Here is a 14340-nt window from a genome sequence, read left to right on the forward strand (position 1 = left end):
TAAAAGTGTGAATGTCACATCTGTTCATTGCAAAGTGGTGAAAACTTTAGAGATACATTACAAAACAAACATAAGATTCACAACTTCTCAAACCAACAGTACTATAAGAGATTTTCATTTATTATTACCTCCAATAAATGAATTCGTGAATTTAGAAAATAAAAACAAATGAATTTCAAGCAACAACCACACACTGACTTAAATTCACATCAGAAAAAAATATTAAGTGTATTGGGAACAAAAATTAATGGCAAATCACATGAAAACGTTGATATACAAATTGTACATAAGTTCTATAAATCCATAAATTCACTTAATCAAATTGCATAATCCATTCATCAGTTATTAGAGACACACATAAAATTCAGAAGATTTCATCAAACATCATCCTAAGATATTTTCATTTACTATCACCTTCACTCCAAAGTCCACCCAAGAAAAACTAATATTAGTATTTGATGTTTTACTCAAATTATTACAGCTAGTAATGTTTTACTCGAATGTAAAAACAAAACTACAAGAAGTAAAAAATATTACAAATTTTTTCCATATGAAAATAGTTAATACAAATAAAGAGATGAATTTTTTCTTCTCTTTGTATTATTACAAAAACCATCTAAACCGAAGGAACTTATTACAAAACTCAAACACCATTTTTTCATCCGAGCCAAAATGTTTTCAATGCATGTATTTCCAAAATTAAAGAGGGTAATAATTGAAAACTAGTCTATTTAATTTAGGCAATAAAATCTAGTACGGATCTTAATGTGTCCACCCAAAAACATTAAAACTATGACTTTTATACAAATGAGCACATCAATCTAATAACAATTAAATGCATCAATTTTGTGTATTGGGTAAGAGAAGCAAAATAAAAAGCATTAAAAGAAGTAAGAAGTATCACCTTTGGGCGGCCCATGGGCTTTCCAATGGATTTCTTCATTGGCTTCCTCGCCACAACAGGCTTCTTACCGCCACCATAGGCAGCAGAACCACCACCAATAGATGGTGATGCAACAACATTCTTCTTAGGCCTCCCTCGGGGCTTGGGAGAGCCAATGGGTACAGAATTCGATGGCAATTGAGCAAGCTCATGAGCATCGGCAGGGGGAGGGACACCACCATCATTACTACGAGTAGTAGAGGGAACGACAATGGGCTTCAGATGGGATTTCGATGGGCGCCTTGGCTTCTGCTTGTGGTCGTCAGAAATTATGTCCACACTCAAAAAAGATTGATACTTCACTGGAGGACGACGAACCCTTTTCCCATTTTCGAGTCTCAACGTTGAACTCACCCCTTCTCCCTCACCAAAAACCTTCAATGAACAACTCTGACTCGTTTTCATCACTTCAGTAGTAGCACCAGCAACACTACTACTAAATTCACCCTCGTCATTCAACCCAAGCTTAGTTGATTTGGGCTCAACATTCTGCTCCAATTGAGGAGTCAACTTCGAATCAGGATTGGGCTTTGATAGACGTTGGCAGACAATCATGTCCCCTCGAGACAAGGGAGGAGGAAGATAGTGAAAGTGACATCGATTTGTCAGATCTAGCAGCTGGGAACTTGTAGGATCTTTTAACCATAATGAGAATATTCTTCTCCTTCATGTATTTTAGGTTTTGAGTCAACAAGGTGTCGTGATTGGGAGGATGGAGATCTTTGTACTCTTGTGCGATGTACTTTCTAATAGCCGTCTTGCTAGAACCATTTTCATCTTTCAAAGCCCTAATTGCACTACAAATCATCTTAATCACACCCAAATACAGGAAATCAAATTAACATTAGGTCATAAAAACACTCCTAAATGAAAAGATAATTTAAAATGGTTAAAATTAGGTTACCTTGGAATAAGAAGGGTGATCGTCATTACATGGTGGGGGAGGAGCAAGAGTAGCAGGAGAATTAGGGTGGTTTGGGAAGGATTTGATTATGTTGAGATTGGGGTAGGCATCGACAGGGCGGTGAGGGGGAGAAGAAGGAAGGATCGAGGATGAGTAAGAGTCCATGGAGAGAGAGACTGATCAAAGAAGTGAGAGAGAAAATAGGGTAAATTCGGTGATTATGAAGATCTTGTAACATACATTTATATAGCGAAGGAAAGCGACATAACGCATTAGTCATGAGGAAAAAGAGAGTTTTTTCTAAAATATTGTTTGCTACAGCAGCGCGAAAATGGTAAATGGAAAACCAAAAACAAGTTAAAGAAAAGGTAAAGTGGTTTAAAACTATATATATATATATATATATAGTATTGTTTAAATATTTTAATATTATTAAATTGCAATAAACATTTTATCTTATTTAAGGTAATTTTTAAATTAAAAAATATAGTTTTCATAAAAAGTAATATAAATTTAAATATATTTTTTACTTTCTATCCATATATCTGTTTCTTCCGTAAAGGATTATTTTATTTTAACTTTAAAGAATAAATGTATCATGTTGATAAATGAAGTTTCAATTCATAACCTTGTAATTAATTTATCTAATTTCCAAATAAAGTCAAAATATTTTTATTTGAATGTTTCTTTGATCACGTGTAAATAAATCTTTTCACTAAAAAAATTACCACCTTAATAAATAATTCTATAATTTGTTTATTTATTACTTTAAAATAAATATAAAATCATTTAATGATTAAATTTTAGTTTTATCACCTTAAATAAATGTTTTGACCAACCTAATAAATAGTTATCAACTAAATAAATAATAAAAAATGTTTTTATTTTATTTCCTTAAATTGAAATATTATTTAATAATTAAATATTTATGCTTTCATCTTTGAATACTTTTTTTATGCGTTACAAAATGAATGTATACCTCCTTAAGGGAAAAAATTTAAGTAGAAAAGTAAAAGCTTTAATAGTGTTTCCTTAAAATAAAGAATAAAACTTAGAGTCATATCCAATAAAATATTTTCATATCACTAAAAATGTTTTTCCAGTAAGCAATAGTAATAGGTTCCAAGATTTATCAGTACTCACTGGTAATATTCGCAACGGTTTAATTTTGGTCAATGTTTGTGGATTTTCAGATAATTGAGAACATATATTTCAAAATTTATTGTTGGTTGAATTCATGTAATGAGGTACTTGGACCTACGAGTACTCAGACTCAATTCCTAATTCTATATATATAATAACATAATTAAAATATTTTTTGTTATAATTTTGATATTATGTTATTAAATAATGATGCTTTGCTTATTAATACATAATTGTGATGTAATGTTAATGGATGTTATTAGATGTTTGATATGTTTTATTATGTTATTTTAAATTATGTTTTTAGAAAAAAGATTTAGATTTAAGTAATAATTTAAAATTGTGTACTTATACTTTAATTTACAATTTGTAATTATTGTTATCATTTTTCTTCTTTTTTTATTGTCTAAAATAATACACATTATTATAGAAAATATGCGGACAAATATATAGGTTAGTTTTAATTTTTTAAATAATTTTGCGGTCCACTAGGAACCTAGTAGCCCACGAGTAGCAGACCTTTTGAGTACTAGTATTAATCTAGGGCAGGTCTAAGTCTAAAAATATAGAACATAAAGAATTTAAGTAGTGCATTACCTGAACTCATTTAACTATGTTGAAGTATTTGATTGGCTCAAATATTATATAATTTTTATTTTAGGAAATTAAAATTATTGTTAATATACAAAATAAATATGTATCGCTTTTAAAAAAAGTTATTTTAATTCATTATTATAGAAATAAATTTTTATGTTGTTACATTGAAATGAATTTATTTTTGAAAAACAATAAGCATAAATTACTTATAAATAATTTAAAAATAAATACTTTTTTATTTTCTTACCTTATAAATAAGCATACATTTTATGCATAAATAATTGTTTATTTATTTCTATCTTAAAATGGATTTGTTTTTAACTTATATACTTCATTAATAAATAATTTCAAATTAAATTTTTTCTTGCCTTTAATATAAAACTTTATGCCCTCACGTTAAAATGTTTTTTTCAACAAAAACATAAACAATAATTTCCTTAAAAGTAATTTAGAAATATATTTGTATCTTTTATATATATCCTCTATCCCAATATTTTTTGTAAAATAAAAGGAAAAACTGTACCAAATTATGCATACAATAAAAATACAAAATGAACAAATTTTAAAAAGTTTAAAGGAAAATTTATATTTAATCGGAAATAAATATTTCATTAATTACAGAGTTACAGGATTGTGATTTTTTGAACAAAACATTAAATAGATGTTCCCTTATTTTGTTGTACCTTCCAAAGTTTTACCAAGATTGGATAAATTAATAATTGAGAATAATGTATACATTGACTTATATTTATATTTTATTATTATATTATTTACTATTCATATTTACTAAATGATTGATTTTAAAAAAATATATATAAATGAGTAATACATAATATAATAATTATATATAAATCAAGCATTATCAAACATGATTAGAACCCTTGCCTTAGATTTCTTTCCTCTCATGCCCATCAACACCAACACGTTCTCACCATCAGTTTTCTAATTATCTATAATTTAATGGATTTTTTATTTTATTTTTTCCAATAGGAATATCCTTCACTTGAAAACCAATATCTTTAGGAAGTAAATAACAATGTTTTTAAACTATGGAAGGTCAATAATTGGATCAGAATATTGGGTCAATACTTAGTGAGTCAATGACTAAAATGATTAACTCGTTTTACATTTAAAAATCATAATAATACCTTATATTATTTGATAACTTTATTCTTTAAATTTAAAAATATTGTTATCACGAAAGTACTTAATTAAATAACCAATTAGAAATGTTTTACTAGCACAAAATGTCACAAAAAATAAAAAATTTAATTGACCAACATAGATTTTTCATTGTAATCACATCAAAAGTACACAATTAACTTTAAAATATACCAATAAGATCGTTGTTTAGTGGTGTAAGACTCTGCTAGATGTCTAACATGACCAAAAGATTGAGGGTTCGATTTCTGGAAGCGATACTTGTTGGGAGGGGCAGTCACACATCATAAAAGAAATTAATGTCGTATCCAAAATGTGAAGAAATATCATTGGTCGTACAAAAACATTAACTTTAAAGTATATATTAAACAAATAAATTTACAAGTAACATATTTTTTCGATCTCAAAACGATATTGTTTGAGGATTTAAAAAAAAAATGGATTGTTCGATCAATTGAATTACTAATTTTAGGTTTAAACCATCCAAATTTAACTCTCTGCTTAATGCAAGACTAACCAAATGAGCTATTGGGATTAGTCAGATGCCAAATTTACTATCAAATCGAGTAGTTTGAATCAATTTTTATAACACTGATGAATGTTATTAAAATATATTTTGTATCTTGTACTACAACGTTAGTATACATACACTAAGAAATAAGTTTCTCATATTATAATCATTTCACCACTGGGTCATAATATGTTTTTTTGAAGTTAGTTAAAAAAATATTTTAATTTTGACTACATAAAATGAATTATGATAACTAGATATAAGCTATACATAAGATGTAGGATGGCAATAAAGCCATTATTAGAATGAAATAAAACCATTAGTTGCATATGATTGAGCCATCTAGGGTACTATTGGTTCCCTACTATCTTTGAAGTTACTAAAGCAATACCCTTCAGATTGTGTGTTTTTAAAGTAAAATGTATTGAGTATATAAAAATAACTTGAGAACTTTCTGGTGGGATAGATAAACCACTTAGAGAAAAAATAGAAAAAGATGAAGGACAATCAAAAGGATAAGGATGAAAATAATAATGCTGACAGAAAATGCCAACATACTTAAAAACCACCTAATAAAGAGCTCCTTTTATGAGCACACCCATGATCCAAAAACCACCGACAAAACTAACATAAAAGCCAACACCAACATCAAAAAAGTAAAAATCAGAAACCTTTACTCAACAACACCTCAGGATACCACTCCCAAGACACATTCAAAGAACAATAATGCATGCACAAAAATAATTGTCTAAACAAAAGTTAACGTTGTAGAGCATCTCCCCAAAGAAACAAAGTTTTACCTCTTATCTGAGTCCATATATTATTTTATATTTTATTATTACTCACAATAATTTAAGAATAATTTTTTTCACAATAGCAAATTGTCGCGACTTGGTTTTTGGTTGGAAGACCGGCCCTACGACTTAGGGAGAAGTGAATTCGAATTTTACCTCTTCTGATTGATTTGGAGTCGCCACTACGTTTTTTGCGGTTAAAACGTAGAAAACTCTTAATTTATGCCCAATTTGGATAGTATTAAAACGGTACCTTCACTAATTACACAAATTTTTATACTCTTAACACTTATTAATTTAAAGTTCAATTAGAAAACCGGATAGTTTTTATATTTTTATTTGTATCTGACAAGAGGTTATCCTGCTCCTACATATCCCCGAGTGCAATATGGAAATCAAGACTACGTAATTCTGGTTCGAAGATTGTTTAGTTACTTCAATTAATTGTTAGTGATTTAGAAAATATCGGTAAGTTTAGAAATATCAATTTATTGAATTGGTTAATATATAATTGTTTCGATTCAATAAGACTAATAGTTTTAGAGACGGTGTTGGTCCTTCTCCTCATTTCCGGGGAGCTATAGACGACTTGAACCATAACCTCACTATAAAGATCCCCTAAAATTTATTTGGTAAGGGTTTCTAATTATTCGTATATATAGAATTTGAGCGATAAAATAGATTATTAATTATATGTATAGAATTAATAGTTCAGAGACGCTGTTGGTCGTAAACATTCTTCTCATTTTCAGAAAAGTTAGAGACAACTCGAACCATAACCTCACTATAAAATTTCAATAACTAATTTGTTTAATAAGATAGGGTTGCATCCTTTTAAAATTTTGAAATCCGGTAATAAAAATAGTTTTGGGATGGTTTATATATAGAATTAAGATTGAAATTATTATTTTTAAATATTGGATTAAGTGATAAACATAGCTTTATTAATCATATGGGGATTTAAGTGATAATATTTATCTGGATTCGGTCATACATTGAATTGGATTGTTTAAGCTTAATTATATATGGATTTAGGCATAAGAAAAGATTATTCAAATAATTAGTATAATAAACAAAAATCAAAAAGCAAAAATAACAAAACAAAAGAACAGAGTGTGGAATACGGGTTTTTAGAATCCCAAAAGGGATTCAAAATCCCTAATTCCTCTCCTTTATTCTTGCGACTTCCACGAACGCTGGACCAGGTCACCAGTGGCGGTCTCATCTTTTCTTCCGGTGACCATGGCGACGATAGACGGCAACTATGGCAAGGTGCGGTGATGACAATTCCTTTTCTTCTTCACTTTCCTCGATCCTTCAAAGCTGGTGACAAAGGAAGAAGGGAGAAAATCTCCCGAATCTGGCCATCTTCTTCCTCAATCCAGAGGCGGCAGCGAGGGAAGCCGATAGATGAAGGTGCGGTGAAGTGGTTCACAGTGGTCCCCGATTTGGGGTTCTTATTCCCATGGTGGCCGCCAAAGTAAGGTAAATTTTCAGCTATTCTCTTCGACTAATTCTTTCCGAAAGGGTTAGGGTTGATTTGGGGATGTCGACTTATCCTTGTCTCTCCTGCATGCGAGATTTCTAGATGCATTTGCGGTGCTCAAGGGATTCTTAATATCCCCGAATGCAAGGTCACGGTATCGGCGAAGAAGGTGGCCTATTGGAGCCACGAGTTGTGCGGTTGAGGCAAGGAGAACCACTTGAGGCAAGGAGAACCAGTACGGTATCGTATCCCCCTGCTATTTGCTTTTATGTATCTTTTAGTGCTTAAAATTAGTTGGTGATGTGCATATAAAATGTCTGGGGTTCCAAATTGTTTACGAACAGTGGTTTTACAATCGCCTTACATTCTCAACTAGTATATGTGTTTCTGTGAAAAAAGGTATTTTCGGTAACGATTTTTTTATCCTTTTTTTTTTTTAATTTTACAGCCGGAACTGGATTGATCCTATATAACCGATCTGGACAAACAGACATCTAGAAATGAATCGTAATAGGTATGGGCGTAAATATATGTGTTTCTGTTGAAATCTATGGGTATTTTATATGATCAATCGGAAACGTTTATGAACCAGGCGTATAAATCTATAACATAAATCAAATGAACCAGAGCATTTTTTATGATTTGAGTGCTTACCTGAGTGTATGCCTTTTGTTACTGTATGATGTATACGTCCCTGCCCTCTTGGTTTATAATGCCTGTGACATGTAACTCTACCTTCAGATTGCTTTTGTTTAGATATATGTATAGTAATTGCTCCCTGGTTGTGGCCGTGTGAACTATTGTGATATTAAACCTCTTTGTGTGTCGCTTTCTTGGTCTATTTTTTCCCTTTTTCTTACCGAATGCCCTCTTTTTCTCTCTAGCGTTTGGTGTTCTCTCTAAAGCTTTTTGATTGCACTATTTCTGGCTTCTTCCTATGTATAACTGTATGTTCTCTGATCAGTTGGGATTTTTTATGCTCTCCCCTTTTCTAGTGATAGCTGTATGCCTTTTATAGTTGTGTGTTTATGTTGCACTGGCCTTTTGTTTTCTGGTTATCCATTCTGAAACTGCTCAATAACTATTCCCATTCATGCTGATTATGATTATATGTAACTGCTGAGATATTTCTGCATTCTCACCTAAGAGATAAGAACATATACCCTGACTCTTGCTCTTTTCTGATTATTCCTTTCAGTTTTGAATAATGCTCAATGATTACTAATAATCATTTTACCACTAATTACTCCATTTAATATGACCATGATTGCTGCCTAACCCTGCTGTTTTGGAATCCTTTTCTGAAAATTCCCTATTAATTTGCCTTTTATGCTTACTGGAATACGTAACTGAAAAAAAGATATGCCAACTGGTGATGACTTCTGGTTTGCATTTCCCCTTCTAATTAATCATATAACTGGTTTGATCATGATATGTTTGCTGTTTATGTTGTTGCCAACTAGAACTCGATTCTTCTGTTACGAACCCACTTTCTGGTTTAACCACATAGATAGACTGAGAAGTCTGATTCTACACTGTGTTTCCAAGAAGAAATGGACTGTTTAAGATATTCAGACCACTTTATCTGTTCTTGTTGCGCTCCTTGTAATGGTAATTGTTCATGAGCATCTTTATTATCAGCCTTCACCGATTCTTCCCTTCCCATGTTATTGTGCTATTATTTCTAAGTTTGTGCTGTTTTTACACCGCATGGTGTTGTTATTGTTCCCATCAATGTCACAAGAGGATATAGAAGGATTGTTGTTGAATAATTTGTATGCATTGCAGGCTATTAGTTGCAACATATCAGTCATAGGTCTCTCACCATACACTCACATATCATTGTGAGTGAATAAACATTGTATCTGTATGTGCAGCATATTGGCTGTCCTTGATTCTTATTCACTAACAAACCATTGCTGTTTATTACTGTGCTTCTCAATTTATGAAACTAGACTCTTGATGTCATGAGGTTTTTTTTGTTTTTGTTTCGGTGTATAGGTTGATTGTTTTGGAATAATTATTATTTACTTAAGTGTATGTATAACCAAAAGAGAATATGTATTCTGGTTTGCTGCTTTTGAACTACAATCTGCCTTTCTTCATGCTTCATTCTGAATTGTTTTACACCTCTGTCCATAGAAGATCTTTAATTTTAATGATGTACTAATGATCTCGTTACAGGGCTGGCTTTGGAACTAAGTTGATCCAATGGTTGTTTGTTCTATTGAGGAGTCTGGGGAACACATCATTGCTGGAGCAGGAGAACTTCATCTCGAGGTCTGCTTGAAGGACTTGCAAGATGACTTCATGGGTGGTGCTGAGATTAGTGAAAAAATGAAGTAGAAGAGTTTATAGAGAATGTGAATCCAGTAGAAGGGGTGCTATCATCAGGTGAATATTGGAACTTATATACTTCTGCACATCAAATGGGAAGTTTGCAGAATGGGAGTGAATGAAAAAGAAGGTGCAGTTGATGAAAATGGAGAGAGTTGGGAAGCACAAGGCTTGTTTGTACGTGATGCAAGTGTTCTTCCTACTGCTGTTGGTGTTAACCCCACGATCACAATACAATCAACTGCACTTTGCATCTCAAATAGAATAGTTCAATATCTTATGAGTGTGTAGTTTCTATAAGTTTATTCATATGACTTATTTGGAAGAAATAATGCAGCTTGACATAATTTTTTATTACTACATGATTTATATTTTGTGAATTTGCAGTATTATAATAACATGGAAATTTCTTTCCAGAAATCTTTGTATTCGTTTGGGGTGTTGATAATTGTGCTTCACATCTCTTTAAAACTATGTAATTCTTAACTTGAGCATGCATGTGGATGATTTATGTTCCTCATGTGGCTTCTTAACTTGAGCATGGATGTGATGCAAAAGAGACTACCTATCATCGACCAAAACCAAATTGGGTGTTCACACAAACATTATTTTTATTTGGGTCCCACACATTATGGCAGAATTTGTATTTAACAATGCCCATTCAACAACGCTTATGTGTTGAACGCCCTTAATTATAAGGTGGAAGAGACTTAACAATGTTCGTTGAAGAAAACGCTATTAAAGGTGTTATATTTAACAACGCTTATTGAAGAAAGCGATGTTAAAGACCATACTTCATATATTTAACAACACTTCTTCAATAAGTGCGGTTAAATGTGTTATCTTTAACATCGTTTATTGAAGAAGTGTTGTTAAAGATCACACTTCATATATTTAACAACACGTCTTCAATAAGCGGTGTTAAATGTGTTATATTTAACAAGGTTTATTTAAGCAAATGCTGTTAAATGTGTTATCTTTAACATCGCTTATTGAAGAAGTGTTGTTAAAGATCATACTTCATATATTTATATATTTAACAGTACTTCTTCAATGAGCGCTATTACATGTTTATCTTTAACAATGCTTATTTAAGTAAACGCTGTTAAAGATCATATATTCATATATTTAACAACACTTCTTCAATAAGGCTGTTAAACGCTTGTTTTAGTGGTGAACGAGAATCTTTTCAAATTAAAAAACATAATCTCACATACAATAATACACATATCAATCAGTTTATTATTTCTCTTACTTTTTTCTTTTCCATTAGTTACATTTTTTTCTCTTTTGTTTTTAGTTTCTCTCTTCAAATAAGTTATCGGTTTTTCTCTTCACGCATAAGGTAAATCATTATTTTATTTTAACTCGTTTATTTCTTTTTGATTTAGTTTTGATATTTGCATTTACACCATAAATAACAAGTCTTTATTTGTTGTGAAGTTATGCAGTTATAGTGTTCTAAGTTTTTTGCTATGGTTCACTGGTTTAACACAAGGTTTGAGTATAATGGTAAATATTTTTTCTCAATTGCTACTAATTTTGTATTTTTTCATAACTTTTGCAATTTGTTTAGAGATAATATTTTTTATTTGTATTTGCAGCTTGCATTGATCATTGAGGAATACATGAACACTTTATAAGGACTTGCACATCAAATATAAATTTTCGTTGTCAATTATAAAAATAAAATAAGTGACACAAATAAATAAAACAAAATATTACATTAATTAAAATACATCAAATATAATTTCAAAGTATAATAGAAATTACAACATAGTAAATTAAAAGATAAATAAAATGTATAAAATAGATAAAGTATCACAATAAATAAATGTTATCTCTCTTCACCAAGAATTGTTCTTATTTGCTAAGAAAATAAGAACAAAAACTCAGGAAATAAGAATATCATAGGAGAATAGAGTAAAACCGTTCTTATTCTATTAAGAACAACTTTAAGAACAATCATTGTGATACTGTTAGATTATTAGCATAATTAAAAAATTGTTGGTCTATAACAAAAACACCAATATTTATAGATCAGGCCACGATTTTTAGGACATTGTCTTAAACCAAGAATGTTGTAGAGTTGACTGTTGCACCCAAATGATGGAAGAGAAGTAGCAGGTTTACCAGAATCCAAACTAATCTTCATCAAACTGGTTCATCAACACTAAGACCACCTCATCCTCACAACCATCATATTTAAATTGTGTTTAATGTTATGTATATAAGATATATCACAGATTTAACTTTATTTAACTAACCTTTCTTATAAAGGTCATTAATAAACATAATGCAGGATCATGTTTCTATTCAGTCTTGCTAATGCTGCATCAGGAGCACTAGAATTGGCGCATTAGCAACATCAGGATCTCGGTCAGGCTCATCGCATCAGGAGCACTAGCCTTGGCGCATCAGGAGCACCAGAATTGGCGCATCATGAGCAGCAAAATTGGTGCATCAGGAGCATCAGAGTTGGCCTGGCTTGGCGCATCAAGTGCACGAACTTGGCACATCATAGGCGTCAGTATTGGCCTAGCTTGGCGCATCTAGTGCACCAGACTTGGTGCACTCATAGCATCAGACTCTGGATGATGCATCAATCAGCATTGCACCAAGGCACATTAGCAGAAGCACCAAGCCATTCCTGCACTCTGTCTTGGCAAAGTGTCTTATCAATAGGCACATGACTCAATTATGAATTATGTTTCTAATTCTCTAGAAGAATAGAATTGTAGTTGAGCATCTTTATTTTGGCACATGTGTTTATTATTTTACACATGTGTTTATCATTTTGTATAAGTTAGTTTTGTTAGTTATGAGGGTTAGGAGTTTGTTAGCTTTGTTTCTTGCAACTTAAGCTACCCGATTGTATCCTTATATAAAGCTTATCATGGTTAATGATCAATAAGAATAACATCTCTTTTCCTATACACTATTATTCCATATTCAAATTCTAATATGGTATCAAAAGCTCTCAAATTGAGAGCTCTGCTACAATTCCATTCTTCGTTTTAATCATTTCTTTATTCCCTAATCTTTTGCCAATCAATGGAACATATTGATTCAGAGGAAGTTAGCCAGACTCACATTTCCTCTAACACTTCACAGAATCCACTGAGCCCATATTATCTTCATCTAAGGGAGAATCCAGGCTTTGCTTTGGTCACACCACCCCTGGATGGATCCAACTATCACTCATGGGGCAAGACAATGAAAAGAGCATTATCATCAAAGAACAAATTCAAGTTTGTTAATGGAGTCATCAAAATTCCAGAAGAAAGTGACCCAATTTTTGATGCTTGGGATAGATGTAACACCATGGTAATTTCTTGGATCACAAGATCCTTATCTCAACATCTAGCACAAAGGACAATTTACATAGATAATGCCCAAGAATTATGGGAGGATCTTAAAGAAAGATTCTCCAAGGGTGATTATTTTAGGACTTCTGACTTAATGCAAGAAATACACTCTATAAGGCAAGGAGATAAAAGTGTCTCTACCTTTTTCACCGATGTAAAGATACTTTGGGAAGGATTGGAATCCCTTAGGCCTATTCCAACCTGTCCTTGTCACAAGAAATGTGAAAGTGACATTCTAAAGGCCATTAAAATTAAAAGGGAAACATGGTATGTAATATGTTTCCTTAAAGGTTTGAGTGAACAATACAATACAACCAAATCACAAATATTCCTCATGGAGCCATTGCCAAACATCAATAAGGTTTTTGCCATGGTGCAGCAACAAGAAAGGAAATTGAGTGGATCAAATCTTGGAGAGAACAAAGCAAGCATCAACAATATAAACACAACACAAAATTGAAGGAGGCAGCCTGGAAGAAATCCTGGAAGAGGAAACAACCAATATGACAGAAGAATATCATCTACTCTTGGAGGCACATGGAACATTGGAAAGACTTATAATGCCAACAATAACAAAGTCTGCACATTTTGTGGTAGAGAGAGACATACAACAGATACTTGTTATTTTAAACATGGCTTCCAACCAAAATTCAAGTTCAAACCAAGACCAAACAATGGATCTATGAATAGTGTCATCACTCCAGAAGAAGAAACACATGAGATTAACACTGGAGATAATGCACATAGTAGAAACAAGAGAAAAGATCAAAGCCAACTAAGCATCAACCTTGAGCATAGCATAAACCAAATTGGTGAAAGTGTGCATGTCAAGAGGAACACTTTGGAAAGCTCTCCTAATATGTCATGGTTTTGATGAGGACAACTTGTGCCTAAAAGAGCTTGAAGATCATCAACAAATCAACGTGCTTAAGTCTTTAATTGGTACTAGGCTTAGACTAGAATCTAGTTTAAGTTGAGTCAAGGCTTAGGGCACCTAATACATATCTGATATGCATATATCTTTTAAATCATTTTATCCATGAGATATGTCATTCATAATATGTTCATGCATTACATAAATACATGTATATGTGCA

At 31.7% G+C, this 14340-nt stretch overlaps 1 protein-coding gene and 1 long non-coding RNA gene across 4 annotated transcripts in view; one reads left to right on the forward strand and one right to left on the reverse strand.

Annotated features, from left to right (window-relative positions):
- Nucleotides 1461-2045, reverse strand: LOC109330870 (histone H1-like). Its single transcript, XM_019565141.1, has 2 exons — nucleotides 1848-2045; nucleotides 1461-1751 (listed from the first exon to the last, which is right to left on the reverse strand). The coding sequence occupies exons 1-2, from the start codon at nucleotides 2010-2012 to the stop codon at nucleotides 1461-1463; spliced, it is 456 nt and encodes a 151-aa protein (XP_019420686.1). The 5' UTR covers nucleotides 2013-2045.
- Nucleotides 7131-14340, forward strand: part of LOC109330761 — a 14469-nt gene continuing 7259 nt past the window's right edge. Inside the window, exons 1-5 of one of the 3 annotated variants that reach the window (XR_002105711.1) lie at nucleotides 7131-7538; nucleotides 7642-7779; nucleotides 7988-8053; nucleotides 9724-9868; nucleotides 12683-12685. This is a non-coding gene — a long non-coding RNA (uncharacterized LOC109330761). Of the gene's footprint in view, nucleotides 7539-7641; nucleotides 7780-7987; nucleotides 8054-9723; nucleotides 9938-12682; nucleotides 12686-14340 lie in introns of those variants that run through there. The other 2 variants (XR_002105709.1, XR_002105710.1) reach the window with 2 other exon arrangements.

Source organism: Lupinus angustifolius, chromosome LG17 (assembly GCF_001865875.1).
Source record: "Lupinus angustifolius cultivar Tanjil chromosome LG17, LupAngTanjil_v1.0, whole genome shotgun sequence".
NCBI lineage: Eukaryota > Viridiplantae > Streptophyta > Magnoliopsida > Fabales > Fabaceae > Lupinus > Lupinus angustifolius.

Bases quoted from the DNA above. Each gene is read 5' to 3' on its own strand.
- LOC109330870 (XM_019565141.1), bottom strand. From the start codon at position 2,012: ATGGACTCTTACTCATCCTCGATCCTTCCTTCTTCTCCCCCTCACCGC. The intron at 1,752-1,847 runs GTAACCTAATTT...GGTGTGATTAAG, and splicing joins ATCACCCTTCTTATTCCAAG to ATGATTTGTAGTGCAATTAG.